Raw genomic sequence first — 22,817 nt, forward strand, 5'->3', positions numbered from 1 at the left:
CACGATACGTGCGAGCAGGTATGCCCTGCATTTGTTTGAAAGAATCATGTACTCTCTCAACGTGCTATTGTTTAAGAAGAATCATGTACTCTCTCAACAGTTGACGACGCTCCCAGGCATCTTCTTGATGATTAATGGTGATCATCTTATCAATGATCAACCGTTGCAAATTTGCAATGCACTTATGGTCAAACAGTTTTTTTTTCTTTTTATAGAAAATAAAGTTGTGAATGATGATACTCTGATTGATTTGGTGTTTTGCAACTGGATCGTGCTGTCGCGTGGAATTGTCAGACCTTACGGCATTAATGAAACCTTTGTTTTTCAATCAATCAATTTTCTTTAATTTAGGGTTCTTGCCAGCTCGGCCAGCATGTGAAGCTGGGATCGAGTTAGTGGCCTGCGACAACTTCCCAAAAATCATGTGACCAAGTCACTGTTTCTTGATCCATCTCCCTGTAAATATGTTACTTGCTCGTAACATTACGCTCGAGTCCTCTTGTGAAGAAAAGGATGGGGAGGCTTCTCAGCTTCTTGCTGTGTTTCTCGAGTTTCTTCATCAGTGCAACGCTTGCAGACTGGAATATCCTGAATCAAAGAACGAAGAGTGGGCTAAAGATTACCCTGAAAAGTTATTGTGAAAGCTGGAGAATAAATGTTGAGCTGCATAACATCCAAGACTTCACAGTTGTGCCGGAAGAATGCGTGTCCTACATCGGCAAATATGTTGCATCAAGCCAGTACCAGGTAGACTCCGAGAGGGCAATTGAAGAATGCAGATTATATCTCACCACCAGCTGCCCTTTGAAGAAAGATGGCAGAGACGCTTGGCTGTTTGATATTGATGATACCCTGTTATCTACTGTGCCCTACTTCAAGAAACATCATTTTGGGTAATCCATTTCTTCTACCTGTTTGTTGCTTACAGTATCTGTAGTGAAGGTGAAACTAGTGGTTGCATGCTTGCAATCGGGAATCCTGTGATCTACGACCTCCTTTCCCTTCTTTTGTGAGCTTCTGAGTTGCTATTTAACAGTGATTAAACTTTTTTTGTTTTGAGCAGGGGAGAAAAACTGAACTTGACATCATTAGAGGGATGGATGAGTCGGGGCAAGGCACCAGCCTTGGAGCACTCACTCAAGTTCTTTGACGAATTGAAATCCACGGGAGTTCAGATTTTTCTGGTTTCTTCAAGAAGAGAACATCTTAGATCAGCCACAATCGACAACCTTGTTGATGTTGGTTATCATGGTTGGACTCGTCTTATATTAAGGTAAACTCCCACACTGACCAGTTATGTACCCCCCCTCCCTCCCTCCGTCATGCTTTACGAGAATACTTCTGGCTCGATGCAGGGGCCCAGATGATGAATTGAATGAGGTGAAACAATACAAGGCCAACGTGAGAAAACAATTGATCAGCAATGGTTACCGCATCTGGGGAATAGTTGGAGACCAGTACAGCAGCTTTGAGGGACTCCCAAGTGTGCGAAGGTCATTCAAACTTCCAAATCCTTTGTACTACGTTTCTTGAAGCATCACCTAGGCTACTAGCCTGCTACCTTATTTTCTTTCAATGTCCATTGTGTTTTTGTGGCTCCGAGAAATCTGTATTGAAGCTTGCTTGTTTATTGGTAAACCCTGTTCTTCGGTGTTCAAATGATTCTCAGTAATAAGGTTGTCTCAAGACCAAGCTAATTTTGAAACTATAATTAGATTTGCACTTGATTCTCTATGTGGGCAATGTTAGGACTGAAGCCTGGTACTGGTATAGGCCACCCAGGATGTATCGATGTTTCCATACTAGCTGCTAGAAGCACTTGATGATACTCACTCTGGGAACTGAAGAACTTCACCAGCACCATGATGATATTCAAACACGCATGAAGTGACTACATGAGCTTTTATTCAAAAACATACACAACGCTTTGATAGTTGATAAATTATCAGTTCTAGACAAGCACTAGTGTTCATTTTCTGCAGAAAGAAAAGGCCAAGGCTCAATTTATTACACCAGTATTATCAGTCAAACAGAAACTGTTAGGTTCGTGATATTTGAGTACTTAACAGTAGAGATCCCTTAGCGCATCTTAGCTTCAGCACCCCTGTTCATTTTGGCGCAATACTCGAATAAACTTCCATCAAAACATCGTCTTATAGCTTCTTTAGACAGGAATCCTTCTTCATCCTTTGCAAGAACATAGAGAAGGCCCCATTCTAACTTAGCTCCCACCCTGCAAGCCATTGCCCGATCACGTCAGCGTAGTTTCAAGAAATTCAAGCATATTGAGTTGGAAAACAGATGGGAGCCTGGAAATAAACCATCCAAATATATCAAAGGCATTCCGTTGTCCCTCGGTCATTTTCCAGAGCTCTCCAAGTGACAACTTGTCAGGCTTTGTTTTAGCATACTTGCTGAAAATGCTCTCAAAATTCACTGGCATGTATCTGCATAGGTACTGGGTAATCATGGCAGCATAATTTTAATCTTTAAGCACGATCTAGATACAGTTCATGTGTTCAAATCCCTACCTTCCTTCTGTGTCATAAGTTTCGGAGTCGCTTCCATGCTTGGCTTTGTGTATGTTGTGTATGTGTATCGGAAAAAAGGGAGAAGGGAACCATCCCTGAAACGAATTTTATGCTATATGATAAGCAGTTTCCTAACTCCACACTAGAAAGATAAAAAAACTCGCATCAATCTTGAAACAGATTAGAAACTTAAACAGATAATGGGAGCCACAATGTAAGAAATATACAATCTTTTTTTCGACTCTACAATGTGACATCTGATCCTTCATTGTAAGTGTCTTTAGATGGCAGAAACAAAGCTGAGTTTACTTACAGGAAGAGTAGGATAGCTCAAAGCTCCGTTGATGACAGCAGCCACTATAAGAGAGACAATTAAATTGAAACCAATTGCACGCAATCCTGTGTTTTGTTGGGGATAGGGTGGAGATGATCAAAAGAGAAGGGAAATGTAAGTAAAATGTGAAGAATAATAAACAACAAAGGTATATTTCATGATTCGGCAAACTGTACAACATAGAAAAATTTTCGTTTTCTTTTCTTTCATTTTCTTTTTTAGGAAACAACAGATGCAGAGTATGAAAATATAATCTGGGATGATGAGAAAAATCAATTTTTTTTTACCAGTGTAAGTCTCCCAAGGGTAAACTATTCCATTTTCATCTAGGTCGAAAAAGGCTACATGTTGCTGAAGGACACTCATCCCGTGATGCTTATGTCCCGGTGTTCCATGAGGATTTTCTGTATCGGGAGCTTGCAAACCTCTTGCCATGTCTGTTTTCACACCAAAGGAAAAGATCAAAAGTTTCATCCAGAAACTAAGAATAGTATGTGGAATTACTCCATGGAAGCATAACATTTTCCCCTCCTTATTTCTTCTGCCAGTGAATTCAGCTCATAACTTCATCTACACTCCCCATTTTGAGCATTGTCCATTGCCCAAAATTGGCCTCAAATCAGTTACCAGAAAGGGTGAAGATCAAGGAAAGTCAAAGTCAGACATCAATTCTTCAAGTAATTTTGTTAACCCTTCCTCTTGATTCTACCATGACATGGCTCACATGTTACTGTCTATGCAAATTTTCTTAGCACAGAGTATTTGATATAAAGCATGTCCCTCAATTATTCAAAATAATTACTATGATAATTTCTTGACGGGAGACAATCAGCCCAAGATACTTAAAATCAAACATACCAGTTTCCAAGACAAGAAGAAAATCTCCTTTTTTCATTTTTTGATCAAACAATTTTGATTTACTACAACCTAAAGAGAGCAAAGATTGATAAAGAAACACAAGACTTGTTTTTTACCTTCATGACTGGCAGAAACACAACACACATGTTAGTTGGAAGGCAAATTGCAATAGTGAGAACAACCTGCTACTATGGCTTTCTTAATTAGTGGTTCTTTCTCTAAGAAATCACTTACTATATATACTCGTAATGAAATTTATCCACAACACATGTTACTAGTGAAGAATGACTTGAAAAAGATGAAGAAGAAGAGGAGACGACTTACAAGGCTTTGGGATTTTATCATCCAAATCATGACGAACAGGTCTCTCATGAGTAACAGGTGCATAAGGTGCTTCGCTTGCCAGTGAATCCTTCTCGATCTCCCCGGCCATTGATTTCTTATTTCTGCTGTGTTTGTCCCTTTTGTTTTCCCTCTTTCTTCTAACAAGGGTTCGTTTTCAACCGTTCCTCTCTTTCCGTAATTCAGCCTTGCCGTCGGGTCAATATAAATTGAGCAAGCTAGGCTGCGTGGCAGCAAATGCAGAGACAGCTGCTTGCTTGCGGCACGCCATGATTTGGTTCTCGGTGCTCACATATGCTGTGGCAAGCTCTAGTTGAACTACACAAAAGTATGCGTGTGGATTTGTGCGGGTTTTTTTATTATTGTTTCTTCCAATAGAACACGTGGCCCCAGCGTACGGAGGCTGAGCCTCCTTGTTTAGCAGGGGCGGAAGCGAAACTACATGTTTGCTTTTAGGGTCAATGGCACCCTCGAAATTCTGAAAATTGTTCAATTTAACCCTTGAAATCTGAGAGTTATTTCATTATAGTCATGCATTTGGCCCGTCCAAAGCTTGGTTTTTCGCTCTAAGATTCTTTCTTGCTTTGTTTTATTTTCAACTTATTCCATATGCTTTATTTTTACTCATCCTCCTGCTAAAGAAATCATCTCATCTACCTTCTATCTTATCTTATCTTTATCTTAATCTCAATACAGTAAGTAAAAGGGTGTAATTGTCATAAAGTTTTACTGTGAAGCTATATGTTTATTAGTCTAAAATACCAGCCAACAATATATTTTTTTTATTGTGTTTTCTTTGCCTTCGGACTCTCTTTGAACCTCTCTATTTATAGATGAAAACTAGATACTTAACCCACGCGTGATATCGCGGGTCATTTTTTTGAATAAAAAATATTAAAACAAATAAAAATTTAAAAATCTTAGGTTTTTCTGCAAAGCTATATCTAAGAATCTTGGGTTTGCTGCAACGTCTGACCTAAGAGTAATATTTATAATATTAATAATAAAATTAAACTTGCATGACCTAAATTTAAGTAAGCTTGACTGCAACACCGGATCCAAGAATATTGGATGTGGGTCTAGCTATAAAGTCGTGTAATAAAAATGTGATAATTAAATAGATTAATTCAAAAAAAACAAAAAAAAATCAACATAAAGGAAAAAACTAATGAAGAAAAAGAAAAAAAATTGAATTAATTGGGTTAACTCTTTAAACCAGGTTATCCTGTAAAACCTGGGATTCACATCATGAAAGTTTGATAACTAAATAGAAAAAAAATGACGGATTTACTCAGAATTAACTGGGTTAACCCATCAAACCAAGTTAACCCGTCAAGCCCAGGACATGTGTCATGAAAGTATGAAAGTCTGATAATTAAATAGAAAAAAAATTAACTTTAACAAACTAAACTAAATGAAAAAAATAACTTGTCAAATCAAGTCAACCCATCAAACCCGAGATCCGTATCATGAAAATCTGATAACTAAATAAAAAAAAATTAACATTAACAAACTAAATCAAACAAAAAAAAATTCATTAAAAAAAAATTAAAAAAGAGAAAAAAATGAAAAAATAGTTATATAATACAATATAATATAACACAATATAATGATATTTATAATTATAATAATATAATATATTAATAAGTAAATATATTAGTAAAAGGCGTGACATGCTCGTGCAATGCCGCGGGCTTGTAGAATGCTTGTGCATTATTGTGGATTTCTGTAAAAAATCATATATAAAAAAAAACTGTTACCATCCATAATATTTTAAAGGAAAAAACTACAAAGCTATATTCTCAACCAGCTCAATATTAAAAAAAAATCGACAAAAAAAATTATGAAAAAAAACAAAAAAAACAATGAAAAAAAGAAGATGACAATTTTGGAAGAACAAAAAGCAAAGAATAATAATAAAAAAAAAACATGTGGGGAAAGTTAAAGCTAAATTTTCAACCAGCTAAATATTAAAATCATTTAAAAAAACACTGTAGCAATCTGTAGTGTTTTGTGAGGAAATATACAACTATAATTATCAACCAGCTCAATATTAAAAAAAAAATCAATAAAGATAATTTTGACAAAATATATATAAAAAAACGAAAGGAAAAAAAACATCCAGGGAAACACTATAACAATCTATAGTGTTTCATGAGAAAATCTACAGTTGTAATTTTTAACCAGCTCAATATCAAAAACAATAAAAACAACAAAGACAATTTAAAAAAAAAACATATGAAAAAAAAGCATATGGAAAAATACTGTAGCAATCAATGATGTTTTAAGAAAAAAAAAAGCTAAATTGTTAACCGGTTCAGTATGAAAAAAATAAGTTTGACAAAAATATATTTGAAAAAAAAACATCAATAAAAAAATATATAGGGAAACACTATAGTAAGACAAAAATTATGTGGGAAAACACTGTAGCAATCTACAGTGTTTTAAATAACTACAAAGCTAAATTCTCAATCAGCTTAATATAAAAAAAATAAAATCGACAAAGATAATTCTGAAAAAATAAATTATTTAATAAAAAATCCATGTAGAGAAATACTACAGCAATCTAGTGTTTTAAAGAAAAAAAATTAAAAAAAACTAAATTATAAATCAGCCCAATAGTAAAAAAAAAAAATCAACAAAAATAATTATGAAAAACAATATACATATAAAGAAGAAAGACAATTTTGGGAAAAATTTTTTAAAAAAAAATCATGGGGAAAGCTAAAGCTAAAGCTAAATTCTCAACCAATTCAATATTGAAAAAATAAATTTGACAAATATAATTTAAAAAAAAAACATGTGGGGGAAACACTGCAGCCAAACAAAAACCATGTAAGGGAAATATTGTAGCAATTCATAGTGTTTTTTTTTTTAAAAAAAAAGCTAAAAAACTAAGTTCTCAACCAATTCAATATATAAAAGAACCCGACAAAGACTATTTTCAAAAAAAAAAATAAAAAAGAAAGGAGTCAATTTTGGGTAAAAGAAACATGTAAAAAAAAGAAAACAAAAGCTAGGAAAAAAACACACGGGGAAAGCTACAGTGTTTTAAAAAAAAAACCAAAAAACCTAAAATTTCAACCAGCTCAATAGCAAAAAAAGTAAAATCAACAAAAATAATTCTGAAAAAAATAAAAAAAAAATATGTAAAAAATGACAATTGTGGAAAAAAATAAAAAGAAATAAAGAAATAAAAAAAAAACATGTGGGGAAAGCTAAAGCTAGATTATCAGCCAACTCAATATTGAAAAAATAAATTCGATAAATATAATTTTTTTAAAAAATATGTGGGGAACACTGCAGTAAAACAAAAACTATGTAGGGAAACACTGTAGTAATCCATATTGTTTTTTTTTTAAAAAAAAAAAACTACAAAGCTAAATTCTTAACCAATACAATATAAAAAAAAAAAAAATCTTCCAAGACCATTTAAAAAAAAAAGAATAAACAAATCACAAAAAAAAAAACAATATATGAGTGCATTATAGCAATCCACAATGTATTAAAGAAAAAAGATACATAGTTAAATTTTCAACCAGCTCAATATTTAAAAAAATTAGCAAAGATAATTTAAAAAAAAAATTTTAAAAAAAGAAGAAAAAAAGAAGAAGTCAATTTTGGGTTAAAAAAAATGAAAAAAAAACATGTAAAAAAAATGAAGAAGAAACAAAAGTAGGAAAAAAAAAATGCTCCAGAAAAAAAAAAAAAAACTACAGTAATTGCTACAGCGAAAACGCCACGCCTTTTAGAATTCTTTAATGGAGACAAACTTCCTCATTTTTCAGCACAATTTTTACTAAGAATCTATCATGATTTTAGAGAGGTTTAGAGAGAGTAGAGGGGCAACAAACACGCTTTATTGTTTATTTGGAAGCGTGATTGAAGTAATTTTTTAAATGTTTTTTTATTTAAAATTATATAAAAATAATATATATTTTTTATTTTTTAAAAAATATTTTTGAATTTAGTGTATCCAAAAAATTTAAAACACTAAAACATATTAGTTTTTTAAAAATTAATAAATAAAAAAAATTTAAATATTTTTAAAAATACTTTTAAAACATAAAAACAAATAGAAAGATTAAGTCCTGTTTGTTTATGCGTTTCAAAAATATTTTTGAAAAAAATTAAATTTTTTTTATTTACTTTAAATTAATATGTTTTTAGTTTTTTTAAATCATTTTGACGTATTGATATTAAAAATAATTTTTTTTAAAAAAAATTAATAAAATATATTTTAATATAAAAAATTATTTAAAAAACCTTCATTGCCAGCAACAACAACAGATTGGCAACGTATAAATGTTAGCCTCTTGCTATTGTAAATTTCCTTCGACAATTTACTTTCAAAACTCTTCTGTATTCTAATACGGTATAGAGCAGGGTTAAATTTTAATATTTATGTCACTTATATACACAAAGAAAAAAATGAATACTTTTAAAAATATTAATATTTTTTTAAAAAAGAAAATAATGGGAATTTTTTTAAATGAAAACTCGAAATTTAATTTCGCATATTCTTTAAATCAAATTAAAAGCTCCTTTCATGAGATTTAATTTAATATGTTTATTATATTTTTCATGTAGGCAAAAAAGGGAAGAAAATTTTTTTAATATTGAATTAATTCATATCAAGATCCTTTAATTTATTTTAAACTTTATAGTAATGTAGGAGTTTAATTATATATCACTTGCATCTATATTGTTTCTCAATCAAACCCTTTTTTAAGAAAATTAAAATATTAAGTCACGCAATTTTTGTTATTTATTACAAAATCCAAGAGAAAGTAAGAAGTTTTAAATTAAATAAACATGGAAGATGTGAAATTATGTAATGTACATATTATATATTGTTGAAAAAAAATTATTATTTTAGTGAATTAATAACTCTAAAAATATTTAATTTTGATTGAAGAAGCATCCATAATTACAGATAATTGGACAATAAAAAACTGGATCAGCCACATACAAAGCCTACTAGCCCAATAAAAGGGCCGAGCAAGGAACCCAATAAACCGCCATCATTCGTTTATTACAAAGCAGAAAGAGAGATTGGTGTTTGGTAGCTGGTAATCTCATCTGAAAGATCGTAAGATTAGTAATGGCGGCAGTTGCGAATGAAGCGGCAGCAGCAAGTATTGAAGGAAGCGCTACAGAAACAATAGAGAAGCCGCTGCCGCATAAGCTTGAGAGAAAATGGACCTTTTGGTTTGATAACCAATCCAAACCTAATCAAGGCGCCGCCTGGGGCACTTCTCTCCGCAAGATTTACTCTTTTGATACCGTCGAAGAATTCTGGTGGTATGTATTTACTTTCCCTTTTTTTATTTTAATACTTTCTTATAATCTGTTTGCTGCTAGATCTGCCTCTTGTTTATTCAGTTTTCGGACTCTCCTAGGGTTTTTTTTCTTTTCTAGACAGACGGGGGTATTGCTTAGTGATTAGTTAAATAATTATTAATGGAAAATTGGAGTTATTTATTTATTTATTTTGGGGGCAGTTTGTATGAGCAGATATTCAAGCCAAGCAAGCTGCCTGGAAATGCTGATTTCCATTTATTTAGAGCTGGGATTGAACCCAAATGGGAAGATCCAGTCTGTGCTACTGGAGGCAAATGGTCTGTTACCTCCAGCGGAAAGGCCAACTTGGATACCATGTGGCTTGAAACTGTAATCATCTTACTCCCTCTTCATTTTTTTATGCTCTGGATGCCTTTGTTGGTGCATTGGCATAATCTTTGTTCATGTTCCAATGAATAAATAATTGGACAGTTGATGGCATTGATCGGGGAGCAATTCGATGAAGCTGATGAGATTTGTGGCGTGGTTGCAAGTGTGCGCCGCCAGAGGCAGGATAAACTTGCTTTGTGGACTAAAACTGCCGCAAATGAGGCTGTGCAGGTTGTCATTATTTCTTTCAATCAAAGCATATACTTGGCACTTGTGAATTTAGATGACATTTTTCTGTGTTTCTATTCTTTGTGGTGTCCCTTAAGCATCAAATCCATCCAAAGAACCTGCCTTTAGACATCATATGCATTTCATCTAAGGGTGTGCTTGGCTTCCTTAGCCGACAGTGAAGCGGGAATTTTTTCTGCAACCTCAGGTTCCCATACCAAGGCTCATGTCTTGTTTGGCTTCTCATGTTTTAATGACTGGGAAGAGAAACATGTGATTATCTCTCTTGTTGGGCTTAACAAAGAATGAGGCTCACCACCATCTCTCTCCCCAGGAGGGAATGCTTGAGACTAGATACCACTCCGATTTGATATTTCTAATTGATTAGAGCTTGCATGTGAATGGGGATTTTGTGTATCTTGGTGGCAGAGTTTATATGATATTCTTGTGTCGACAAAAATTAATGAATGTTCGCCTCACAAGGGCTCTGTTGGCGGTGACAATAGCTGATTTTATGATTGCAGAACTTGTAAGTAGCCAATGGGTGACTAGTGATCATTTAGGGTTGTTCATTAGTTGCAGTAATGTTGTAGCACCTGTGAGTGACTGTTTACCATTTCTAAGTGCTGTCATTTGGTCTGCACATACTCATTAGAAGAATTCTGAGTACTTATGAGGAGATAGATACTGTCACTGAGAGCACAGGGATGCTTGGTTGATCCAGTTTAACATGCCCATACTTGGATATTTTATCCCCCAACAGAAAAAAAAGGGGGGGGGGAAAGTGCTTAGATTGCTGACTTCTATTATAATCTGATGCATCTTTTGCTTTTGCTCACATATATAGCATATATGTGTTTTCTGGTAGATTCATAGTTTAGGTTTATACAGCAAGCTGACTAGTTAAAGCTATTTAGGTAGGCGGTGATCAGATGGCAGTTAGTTCATACACAATAAACTTTTCTCCATTTTGTTTTATTTGATGCATAACAGTTCTTGGAACCCGTTCCTCACTCTATTTCCGTGGCCTTTTTCAAAATGTCAAATTTTAAACAGCAATGTGTCTTCCTTGCTTGTGGGCTGTGGCATTGTGCATGCAGTTCATGTTCTTGCATGCTGACATGCGTTTGCTATCCACCATATCTGACATAGTGATTTGATGATTTTCATCTGAACTCAACTTTAGCCTCTACATGAAATAACTATGGATCTGTTACTGTTTAGCTCAAACAACAATATATGGGATTCTCTTGATGAAATAACTACAGATCAGTTACAGCTTAGCTCAAACAACAATATATGGGATTCTTGGCTGTTTTCATTGTTAAAAAAAAAGGGTTTCCATGTTGACATTTCTTTTAGGTAGAGCATAATACAACATTTGAATGGAAACTTAATACACTGGTTCATTAAGCTCTAGTGGCAACTAGTTCCCACCGGCATGCTGTTCTTCTTTGACTTGGTTGTTTAAGTTTGTTCTCTCCCTAAATGCTTCATGTTTATTAGTTACTATTCCCTTTGATTGCTTCAAGTCTAACGATGTTATGGCATTTGAATTTTGTTGTGTAGATGAGCATTGGCAGGAAGTGGAAGGAGGTCATTGATGTCACTAATAAGATCACCTACAGCTTCCATGTAATCTTTTTTTTGTGGTCCTATCTGATTTTAAGAAAATTTACTTCTCAAATCTTACTATTTTGGTAACTGCAGGATGATTCCAAGAGAGAAAGAAATGCCAAAAGCCGTTACACCGTGTAAGCACTCCATGAAGCACTCCATGAAGGTGGTTTTTTTAGCTTGGTTCCACACCGAGAAGTGAAATGTATTTTTGATCTGATAAGTCCTTAATGGATGTATCATGATGATGCTCCATTAATTTTGGTATTAGATAAGATTAAGCTTGTGAAAGTATTGTAGTTTCCACCACCAGCAATCTGTACTGTTGAGATATGTTCTTGTTCCCAATACACTTGGCAGGAAAAAAAAAACGTCACTTCTACAGTTCTACTCCTCCTTTTGTGCTTGGATTTTGATATTCCTCAAGAGATTGATTTAGTTTTTGAAAACATGATCGTTGTGTTTATCAACTACAATTAGCATAATGGTGGCAGCATAATGGGTGCACAGATCAGAAAAAAAGAAAAAAAAAACAAGAAATTCCTGCATGAAAGGCCGGTATCATCGAGCCACGGTGTTATTTCTGCGCGCTCTTTATTTCCTCACCGCACCCGAGGCTTTACCAGAGCTATTGATCAAGGATAATTTGCAGTTAGAGAATGTTTCATATCCTGGTGGTGCTTCAACCGAATTGAGGTGCATTCTTTTAACGCTGCCGGCGCTGCCATTAAATTTAACTTGACGGATTAATCAACAAATAGGCTGGTGGGAAATGGCTGCATGGCTCCCGATGTTAGAAGCTTGATCGAACGCTAATCCAGAGTTTAGACCATTCTAATTAATATTCAAGGACGTACAGGCGGCGTTTAAAACATAATCTGGTGGTTGAATAAAGCTTAACTTAGTCCTAATTCCATCATCGCCGATTTATTTAAAAGAACTTAAGCTTAATATAGTGTTGGTTCAGCTCCCGGATTCCTTGGAGGCCATTTGAGCCACTCAAGGAACAGCTGGTTTTTTTGCCCCCAGGCCACCCTTGCCGTGAGCCAGGTAATTAACGAACCTTTAAAGAAGCTATACTTTAATAATCTCAAGACAAAGTACTACAGGTAAAATGAAGAGTGAAGTAGCCATACGGTGTCGTTAACATGATGATTCCAAGGGCCCAGATGAAGAGAGGTATTTACATCTGAAAGCCCTCAAATGAACTGTGGACTAGAAAATGCTTCTTACATGAAGATGACCAGAGGAGAGAACCTCTTCTTTTATCAAGCAAGGAACCCGAGTCTCTCTCCATTCTTCTTGGCCAGCCTAATCAGTCCCTGCCTTTGTTTCGCATCTGCTCCTATCGATTTGCAGAACTCAGTAATCACCTGTAAACAGTTAACAAATAAATTAGTTATGCAATTGATTAAATTATCTGCGCTTTAATAATTAATCAAGAAACTAATTAAGGAAGAACATCGCCGTTCAGATTATCCGAAACTCGCAAATAAAAGGCCAATAATTGTCCAAAAAACAAGAAAAAGCCACTAACCCCTCAACGCATAGCTACTGGTACTAAATCTAGTAGCAGAGGCAAGAATTATACCTGCGAGTGTAAGGCAATTGCTTTGCCTCGAAGCTGATTGAACCTTTTCTTGCCGATTATTTGACGAGTGATGACAACAACAGGAGCAAAAAGACCCTTTCCTTCATTGACGTTCTTCATCATGGGAGGCGATTTCACTGGCTTCGCAACTCTAACATGGCTTGGCACTTTCTTAACCAACATGGCATAGTCTTCGCCAACAATTGAAGTGCCCCAACTTCCCATAAACGCAGTCCCAAAACCTCCCTTAAACCCGGTTGCAGAAATTGAAGAAGCCATTGAAAACTAAACCACCCCTGGAGTTCTTCCTAGCTCTTGCTGTTCTCTTCGAAATTAATTTGGATAGTGGTTCTTCTGCTTTACAAGAGAATCTGTGATGTATGTGTTTTCTAGGTTTTTCTGCCCCTGGAGGATATTTTTTTGGTGTAAAATACGAGAGCCTCTGGTTTTTTATTAAAGGGTGGTGGGAGAGAGATCTTCATGGGGCATTGAGAACCACACATGCTTGGTGGCTTGGATTTTTGTTTAGATTTCAGACCAAACACGTATATCACTAGTACTTGTCCTGTTATTACTTACGATCCAAATTTTTGGAGGACAAAATCTTGATCTAGAATTTTAGTGGCTCCATCTTCAAGGATGGGCCCTCATTCTACCATTTCTTCACGCGCCAGAGCTTCCATGGGATCATTCTGGACGTTAATTTCTCTTTTCAAGATGAAAAAAGAGTTCGGAGAAGCTGTGGTTTCTTACCTAACCAAAAGACCATTGAAATTGGGTACGAAACTCACTTTGTATTTTTCCATTCCCCAGTTCTTGGATGCGACGCATCACAGGCTGCCTGTGTTGTATTCTTCTTAGTTTTTGTGGTTTTTTTTTAAAATTAATTAATTTTTATTTTAAATTAATATTTGATGTGTATTTATGTTGATGTGAAAAATATATTTTTAAATAAAAAAAACTTTAAAAAATAATAAATTTTGAACTTTCAAATTCGCTATTGCCTATTCTTGTCACTGCCACTTTTAGATGGACATGAAATTAATTGAGGTGAGAAGAAAAATAATCATATAATATATTGAAAAGGATTATAATATAAATAATGATTAGATTTGTTTCTTCAAAAATTAATAATTTATAACATCATAAATGAAGGTTTATGGATTGCTCAGTTTTCTTGGAGAACTCAGTGGCTGATACAGACCTTGCTTCCTAGATGTCTGAGTGCTCTGATCTGCATCATGGTATAATTGAGTGGCAAGTAATTGAGTGAGTGGTAAAATTTTAAATAAATTATTAGGCACTTTCACGTATTGTGTTTTAACTGTAATTTAAAAAACTTTTAATTTTTTTTTAATTTTTAATTTTTTTTAATGTTTGTAAATTATTTTGATATGCTGATATCAAAAATAATTTTAAAAAATATTATTTTTATATATTTTCAAGTAAAACAAACTTTGAAAACAACATTTATCATTCTTTTAAACAGACCTTAAGCTTTAAAAGCTGTGTGGTATTAGAATGCAAGTGCGAAAAAAAATTCTATTTAGTGATTGTTTAGATATGTGATAAAGATTGTTTTTTAAAATATTTTTAAAACATATTAAAATAATATTTTTAAAAAATATTTATTTTTAATATTAGCGCTTTAAAACGATATAAAAATATAAAAAAATTAATTTAAAATTAAAATGTTTTAAAAACACAATTAAACCACAATACCAAATAAATAAAACAAATAATTAGTAAAATACAAAACTTCTCTCACATATTGCTATGAGATTGATCACTAGTATTGCATCACATCATCCATGTTTAGACATATTTATTTGAGTTAGATAAAGAAAATATATATTTTTAGATCAAATTACTTCAACTTGTTAGAAAGGCTAAATAAGCAATAATTGTGCACATTTTTGTTTTTTAATGTATCCTGCATTGAACCCACCGAGTTAATCTTATTAATTACAACAAAAACTAAAAGGTGGGGGAATAATAATTTAGTGTTTTATTTTTTGAATTTTTTTTGGCTATTGATTTTTTTTTAAAGTTGGTCCTTACATTATGTGTTTAGAAAATAAATATTTATTGTAAATTTGGTATTTGCCATCTATTTTTTATTATATAATTAAATAAAATATAATTTTTTAAAAAATTATTAAAACCAGTAGAGTCCATGACCCAAATTGCAAGGTGACCAAAATCAATCTAATATATTGCCGTTTTAATGTTTTTTTTAAATTTTTTTTTATCATATAGTTTTTTTTTAAAATTAAATCATGCTTTTATAGTCATCCCGATTACTTTTAAACTTTGTAAAATCAATTGGTTCATGTGAAGTTGAATAAAGGGCCAATTTTTTTTTTTTTTTAAATTGGCTCCGAATTTTTTTTTTTTTTAGCATTTCTTTTACATTTAAAAAAGAGTTGGTCTAAGCTATGGCAACGTGCGGAGCAGTGTACTAGTAAATTCTAAAGAGAAGGCATAGACATTGACCCGATATAACACGGGTCTATCCTTGCACCGTTCATAGCCTTATACTAGGCGAAGCTAATTATTATTCCAGTCCATTTATTGTGTAGTTTTTATCTTTGAAAAAATCAAATAAAATAATCAATTAAATTGCTTAATTAATTTCTATAGACAAAGAGAGCATATTCAAACAAATCTGAATATCTGCAGTCCTGCTTTGCCCTTCCTCATAAGATGTGGGCTGGATTCTTACATCCAAGTTTGGTTTTTTTAGGGCTCCTGCCTCCTTTTACTAGACAAGAGACTGCTGCCATACAAACTCGCGTCTGCACATATGTGCTCTGCTTGCAATGGAAGATACCCACTCACTGGTGATGATTACTCCGGCAATAGAGCAGAGGATGTCAAGCCCATGGTTGGGATGGACGGTCTCAGCCTTCTGTTAGCTGTGAGTTTTAATGGGGATTTTGGTCTTGTGGAACTGCGCAAGTTCATGATTATAATCGACGACTTCCACACATATGCAGGAGCTCACCTTGCAGAAAAACAAGTAATCAAGTTATCTTGGTAGATATCCGAGCCTGGGTTTCTTCTGGGGCTGAAGTGGTTCTTCAGTGGTGTCGAGGATTCATCTGCTTGGCATTTTGCAGATTTTCATTTACTCTCCATTCACTCATCGTGTCCAAATTTATTCCTCTTCTCCATTGATGCTGACATTCCCAGCTTTTGCAGAAGCTAACTTGGCCATTGACATGTATATGTTTGTCAGGACAGTGGCATCCTATTTTTCTGGAGTGGAAGAAACAGGATGCGCAGGGTTACGAAGGGTCAGTTGCTTCAGGCAATCCCATCAATTTTTGGGATCAATCCACCTATTTGCAGGCGGTGTGGTTCTTCTTTGAGTAGCTGAGCTTGGAAGTTTCATCGACCAAAATGGGAGTGTGTGATCAGCTTCTGTTCATTAGAGGACAGCTTGAAATCTGTGACCCAGTCTCTTGCCTCATCTTCTATCACGACAACTTGCTCCGGCATGGTTGTTCCATTGACCTTCTCTAATCCTGCACTGACTTTTGTTGTTAAAAATAATCCATGTTAATTTGTTTTCATATAGCACAGCCAAATGGATATATTTTACCACAAGTTTTCCAATTCGTGGTCACGAGTCAAATTTAAGTAAAAAATTTCAGAATATAATTGTGCTTTTTTTTTTTTTTTTATTTTTTTTTATTTTATTTTAACCTTAGCCCTTTTAGGATACTGATGTTTTTTTCAATTAGTTTTTTTTTAATGTTTTTTTTATTGTTTTGGTATATTAAAAATATATTATTTTAATATATTTATAAACAAAAAATAATTTAAACTATAACACACTTTTATATTTTCCCTGTTGTTGAACTCATCTTAACTTTAAATAAAATGTTTTTTTTTGTACTTGTAATGGATACGTTCAATTAACTCTAGAATATCAAGGCTAAATTCACAGCTTCGATCCATTAAAAAATAAAAATCTACACTTGATCTAAATAATTAAATCCATGAAAGTTCTGCTTTCGATAACATAATATTATTAGCATTTGGGTACAACGTAAGAGAAGCAGGCAGTAAAGAGTGAAATTCACTGTAAAATTGTTTTAAAATATATTTGTTTGATGGATTTGTCCTCATCCTTCGAGTCAAACAACTAATGTATTTTCTGCTGACTGTGTCTTCTATCTTAAAACAAGGAAAGCCATGTTGAAGTGCCCACATGACATCTGACTGCCCCTACCATTTGCAACCGAAAAAAACTGAAACCGGCCTCAAAACAGAAAGACAAGTTGGAAGACGATCAATCGAACATAGGAAAAACGAGGAAGAAAAAAATGACATCACTTGTAACCCATTTCTGTGTCACTCTTCTCCTTCTCCCTATAGGCATCCGCCGTCTCTTTTGCTCGTCTTCTCTTTACCTCAAGAACCCATCTCTTTTTAGATCCAAAACATGGTACCTGTCTGATCCCAAATGGAAAAATCTTGATCTGTACGTCCTCACCGTAGCCCTCCCTATTGCTTCTTTTTCTCTAATCTTTCTTTTCTTGGCCATTACTACTGGTCACACAACTTACCGTTTCTCCTTCTTGCATGAATCATTGCTTCTTTTTCTTTACTGGGTTTTGGCAATTTTGTTCGTTTTACGTGATGCCATTGACCCTGTAGTCATTCTTGATAGTTTCTTGTTTGTGTTTGGTGGGATTTTGTTTTTCGTAGAGTACTCTTTTATTGGTGAGGGCACTTCTGGTCTTGTTGTCGAGGTTGTTTATGGCTTGTGTGGTGATTTGAGTCTTGTTTGTGGGTTTTGTTGTTTATATTTGGCTATTAGGCCTGGTGCATTTTTTGCTGAGTTTTGTTTGTGTTGTGGATTGGTTTTGAAAGGGACTTGGTTTTTGCAAGCTGGGTTGTGTTTGTATACTGATGTTTTTGGTTTTAAAGGGTGTCATGAGATTGAGATTTTTCCTGGAAGTGGAAATGTTGAGTTAAAGTGTGATCTTGAGGAGGATGGGTTGAGGGGTGTGGCATTGGTGAATTTGATGTTTGTTGGCCATGCAATCGTGGTTTTTCTTGTGAGTTTGGGTTTGTTTGGATTGTTGTCAAGTAATAGGAATTTGAGGCATGGTGAAGCAAGTGGTCCCTTGCTGGCAGGGCTTGATTCTGAGAGTGCTTTGATGCGGGCGCTTCCTGAATTTGAAGTGGAATGAAGTGTATGTTTTTTTTTTTTTTTTTAATTATTTTCTTGCCTTTTTCCCTGTATTGATAATACACAATTTTGGTGTTTAATGGAATTTAATCGATTGTTTGTTTATACATACAAGGCAATGGTGCTCTTTTCCTGACAAGCTTTTGCTGTTTACACACAGAAATTGGATACTAGATTGTCTTTTTATTGTCGAATTACCTTTTATCAGTGAATGAATATGTTTTTTTTTTTCATTTATTTAAAAGTGCTGGCAATACAATCAGAACTTATATAAGACTAATTAAGGTGGATATACTTGCTTTCATACTTGTGTTTTTGATGAGGCCATAACGTAATCATGCAAATAGCCAAATACAGCTGCAATTCTGTAGGAAAATGAAAGCAGTGTTCAAACGAAATGTCATATATTATCATGTGCAGAATTGGTTGGGATTTTTTTCTTTCCCTTTTGTTTTAGCAGGACATGCTTCTAAAGTTAAGTTCCTCTATTCTTGCATTTAGGTACAGTAAAAAAATACATTTTGTAATCTAATAAAGAGTACAGACATGGATGGGCTTCCAAACATTGAAGCAATTTGATCTCTTGTTTTGTTGTATTCTGTATCTAAAGTTTAGATCACTTGCATGCAGAATGAATTTCAAACATATTACCATTTACTGATATGATATATTGGAAACAGTCTTAGAATCACACACGCGCGCGCGCACATGTTATGAAATGTATGTGATATAGTAACCTTGATCCTTAATGCCTTACTAATATGTGCTTGCGTAGATTACCATGACATGAGTATCATTTTCTGCCTCCTTAGATGGGCAGGGGCAGGAAAGGATTTAGGGATTGAGGGGCCAAAAAGAATGTGGGTATATATTTGGGAAGGGCTTCTAGATCTGTTCCTGCTTGTGGGTAAGGGCTTCTAGATCTGTTCCTGCTTGTGGGTAAGGGCTGTTACTTTGTTATGTGGTAAGTAAGCAGTAAATAGTTTTCGGAAACTGTTGGTGGAGTTGCCTATTGGCATCAGTAACATTTGTAGCATAGTGAGGGCCAAATTGCTGGAAATAGATAGCTTGTTACCGCTTTGTGTTCTTCCCAAATGCATTGGTTCATGTTGTTGTTATGAATAATCACATTTTATTAACTCTAGTAATCCAACTGGATGATAATGGCCACAGATTCTTTAGACCTCTGAAGTGATCAAGTGTTAAAGTTCAACACTTTAGACAAGTGGGTTTTGATTTTCTTTCATATGGCAGTAAATACCCACAGGCTTTAAAAAAATTTCAGTTCTGTAGTGACTGGTATTTGTGAGTGTGGTAGGGGTTATTTTTCAAAGTGCTTTTCGCTTGAAAATGCATCAAAATAATGTTTTTTTTTTTTTATATATATATTATTTTTTTAAAAAATCAATTTTGATATCAGTACATTAAAACGATCTGAAAACACCAAAAGAAATTAATTTGAAGTAAAGAAAAAAATAAAACATTTTCATTTTTTTTCAAAAACGCTTTTAAAATGCAAAAACAAACAGGGTCTAAGATTTCGTCTCATGACAGTATGTAAAGTAGCAACACAGAGTATCTTTCAATGAAATTTTAGAATATAGGCAGAAATATCATGGGATCTTTGATAACGATGGTTGGATTTTTTATATTCCTTTGTTTCACTATCTTTCAAGTTGAAGAAATTGCTGTTTTTGTGGATAAAATGCATGAAGTGGAGCTGTTAGTCCATGATTTTTATTTCTTCAATGATGTCTTTGGAGACAATTAGAAGGTCTTGAGAATTTGACTTCAGATTCTGAACATGGTAAAACGTAGGACTTTTATGGTGACTTGAATTCACTGACGGACCATGGCCTTACCAATTCATGTGTTCATAACTGTTGAACTCAGGTGCTAATGCTTTTCTGGAGAGCTTCTTTTTTCATTCTTACATTCCACTCCTCACCAAACTGTAATCTTTGAGTATCCTGGAACCTTTATTTAATATATTTGTTGGAGGAAGCTGAAATTTATGCCCCCCTCCCAATTTTTCCCATCAAAGTGCAAAGAAATGGAATGTGATTGTCCTTCCAGTGATCTGCTTGCAAGATGCTTTATTGAAAAACAAGCTGTTGGAGCATGAGAAGGATCCGGCATTCAGAAGAGGAAGAAGTGATGCAGCAGCAACATCTGAGTCATATGTTAAATTTGGTTGGTACTATAGCATGCTACTGAAGAAAGACTTATCTGAATGTGCCCCTGTATAAAAGAAGAAATGAGTCAGAGAATAGATGTGATTCAAATCAAGATGTTTCTAGTATCCTGTAAGCAAAATTGCATAACTTTTCTAAAAATACAGTTTAAGATGATGAGTTTTTCTCAGGTTCTGATGTCCATTTTGTGCTAACACACGAGTACTTTCTACATGTTATACTTTTGTTGCAATCTCTCTCTTTCCCACAGACACGTGCACTCAAGCATACCCATGCGGGTTTGTGTGTGCACACACTTCTTACCTTTTCTAGTTTAGTTTTCATCCACATTTATCAGTAAACACACAAGTCAAATTGGAAATTATATAATCACTTTTGAGAATTCTCAGCAGCAAATGATTGGCTTCTGACCTATAAGGTACCAGATGCTTGTCTTCTGGTTTAGTATTTTAATGTTCGGTTAAGTCTTCAATTAATGATCTACCTTGGAGGTTTCTTCCTCTCGTTTATCAAACTGGGACTGTTGCCACTGCGTACTATATTAAAGGAACATAGGAGGTTTTTCTTTTTTCAAAAATATTACCATTTCTTGGTAGTTGACTTCCCATGTTAAAATTTTTGACTTTGTGATTTTCATGTATATTTATATACCTATTCCTCAACTATCATTCTGCTTATCAGTCTGGTTTGTTTACCTCTTTCATGGTTTTTCCTATCCAATTTGCTTGCCCGGCATGTTCCACTTCAGAAGGTGAAGCAAGTAGAAAAGTCTTAGGGCCTTTTTGCACAACTAAGGTTGCTTGAAGAAATTTAGACAACCTGGTTTTTCCTTTTTCACCAAGGTGGAGGTATAGCTGATTAAGAAAAAAAAATAGGGAAGGTTGTTGGAGAGGTCATGTATAGCATGTGTGTATATATATATGCGCTCGTGCAGGTGTGCTGGTGAGGAAGAGTGATTGTACTGTAGAAGGGATGGGGGTATAACTATGGATGTTAGGATGTGTAAATAAACAAGTCAACTCTGTACAAGAAACATGTACATAATCAGGATGGTGGGGGTGACTCCTGTTGAAGGGACGTTAAAGGAGAAATTAGGATGATCTACTCACATCCGACATCAAAATCTAAATGAACTGATGAGGAATGTGATCACGTTGAAGTATTAGGACAGACAAGGGGGGTGGATGGAAAAAATGCCATGGGTTAGAGTGATAAAGAATTTAGCATCATAACAGTTTATGAAGAACCTTACCTAAAATAGATCTGGATGGAAATTCATGGAATTGAACCTAAATAGTTTAAGATTGAGGGTTATTGAGCCAAGACAATAACAAATAAACCAAAAATGTCTTGAGTTGAAGTTGCAAAAAAAGACAAAAACAAGAAATTGTAGCTTTAAACAGACTGGAATGAAGAGAGGGATTTAGAGTATTCTTTAAGTGGCCACATATGAGAAAGCCTATCTATCATCTTTAAAGTGGATATAGTGGAATCATACATCAGTAGCTTCAGTTCTTTTGGTGATCTAGGTAGTGTACCCTATTGGAGTCATTTGCAATGTAAATGTTCTAATGTTGTTCTAGTTCGGGCAAGCAGTAGTAAGCTGAAGATAAGTTCAACTACATAGGTTCATCTGAAATTCATGGTTCTACTGCCCTGAAAAGCAGGTCTTGCTTGCTATCTAATGATAATTACCTTTCCTTCTTACAGGTGTCTTCATAGAAGGTTTGATGACAAGGGTGTGCTTATGAGGAAGGAGATAGCAGCCGAAACTTTAACAAGTAGTAAGAACTTGAATTGTGTGCAAAGCATAGTATATGTCTGCTGGCTATGATAGATTCCAGTTTATTATCCATAGAAATAATGCTTCAACCATTATTTCTTGCTGTGTTACAAGGTTCAGAAAAAGAAGGAAATTTATAAAAGTCTTCGTTCAAGACTTTCAGAAAAGCAATGACTGGTTGAAAATTTTAGTAAGTTTCTCTGACCTTGATATAGTTTAATATGTAAATCAGATTTTGAATTCTAGCTGTAAACACATTAATATGCATGTCACATTAGAGGAAGTTTCATGAGTTTAACTAATCTTCCTTTTCTTTTTCCTGTTTGTGTATGAACTGATATGGACTTTAAACTTCTCATTACAGTGTCATTGTCAATACGGTTAGATACATTTAATGATAGGCCTGATGGCTCTTGAAATTGCTATATTGCTATTGTCACAACCTTAGTAGATTAGAGT

At 34.2% G+C, this 22,817-nt stretch overlaps 6 protein-coding genes across 9 annotated transcripts in view; 4 read left to right on the forward strand and 2 right to left on the reverse strand.

Annotated features, from left to right (window-relative positions):
- The window catches only part of LOC118048892 (large ribosomal subunit protein uL14), a 29,640-nt gene that overhangs the window by 2,641 nt on the left and 4,182 nt on the right, over positions 1-22,817 (forward strand). The window lies entirely within an intron of this gene.
- LOC118048890 (acid phosphatase 1) lies at positions 155-1,711 on the forward strand. The gene is made up of 3 exons (XM_035058740.2): positions 155-893; positions 1,064-1,273; positions 1,356-1,711. The coding sequence occupies exons 1-3, from the start codon at positions 514-516 to the stop codon at positions 1,531-1,533; spliced, it is 768 nt and encodes a 255-aa protein (XP_034914631.1). The 5' UTR covers positions 155-513; the 3' UTR covers positions 1,534-1,711.
- Positions 1,889-4,418, reverse strand: LOC118048891 (peroxygenase 1). Its single transcript, XM_035058742.2, has 6 exons — positions 4,048-4,418; positions 3,153-3,302; positions 2,845-2,930; positions 2,532-2,626; positions 2,322-2,447; positions 1,889-2,233 (listed from the first exon to the last, which is right to left on the reverse strand). Exons 1-6 carry the CDS (start codon positions 4,154-4,156, stop codon positions 2,080-2,082), a joined length of 720 nt encoding a protein of 239 aa, XP_034914633.1. The 5' UTR covers positions 4,157-4,418; the 3' UTR covers positions 1,889-2,079.
- LOC118048888 (eukaryotic translation initiation factor) lies at positions 9,090-11,977 on the forward strand. The gene is made up of 5 exons (XM_035058738.2): positions 9,090-9,369; positions 9,570-9,738; positions 9,841-9,969; positions 11,536-11,601; positions 11,677-11,977. The coding sequence occupies exons 1-5, from the start codon at positions 9,170-9,172 to the stop codon at positions 11,722-11,724; spliced, it is 612 nt and encodes a 203-aa protein (XP_034914629.1). The 5' UTR covers positions 9,090-9,169; the 3' UTR covers positions 11,725-11,977.
- On the reverse strand, positions 12,688-13,624 carry LOC118048889 (protein PROTON GRADIENT REGULATION 5, chloroplastic). Its single transcript, XM_035058739.2, has 2 exons — positions 13,175-13,624; positions 12,688-12,956 (listed from the first exon to the last, which is right to left on the reverse strand). The coding sequence occupies exons 1-2, from the start codon at positions 13,451-13,453 to the stop codon at positions 12,852-12,854; spliced, it is 384 nt and encodes a 127-aa protein (XP_034914630.1). The 5' UTR covers positions 13,454-13,624; the 3' UTR covers positions 12,688-12,851.
- LOC118048887 (uncharacterized) lies at positions 17,079-22,660 on the forward strand. Of its 4 annotated transcripts, none has more exons than XM_073412011.1 (4): positions 17,079-20,273; positions 20,382-20,686; positions 22,286-22,359; positions 22,473-22,660. In XM_073412011.1, the coding sequence occupies exon 1, from the start codon at positions 17,509-17,511 to the stop codon at positions 18,379-18,381; it is 873 nt and encodes a 290-aa protein (XP_073268112.1). In that variant the 5' UTR covers positions 17,079-17,508; the 3' UTR covers positions 18,382-20,273; positions 20,382-20,686; positions 22,286-22,359; positions 22,473-22,660. The 4 variants fall into 4 exon arrangements, with proteins under 4 accessions (XP_073268112.1, XP_073268113.1, XP_073268111.1 ...); XM_073412012.1 differs by having other exon boundaries at positions 17,079-18,384; positions 22,473-22,653; XM_073412010.1 differs by having other exon boundaries at positions 17,079-20,686.

The sequence above is a fragment of the Populus alba genome, chromosome 10, assembly GCF_005239225.2.
Source record: "Populus alba chromosome 10, ASM523922v2, whole genome shotgun sequence".
Classification (NCBI taxonomy): domain Eukaryota; kingdom Viridiplantae; phylum Streptophyta; class Magnoliopsida; order Malpighiales; family Salicaceae; genus Populus; species Populus alba.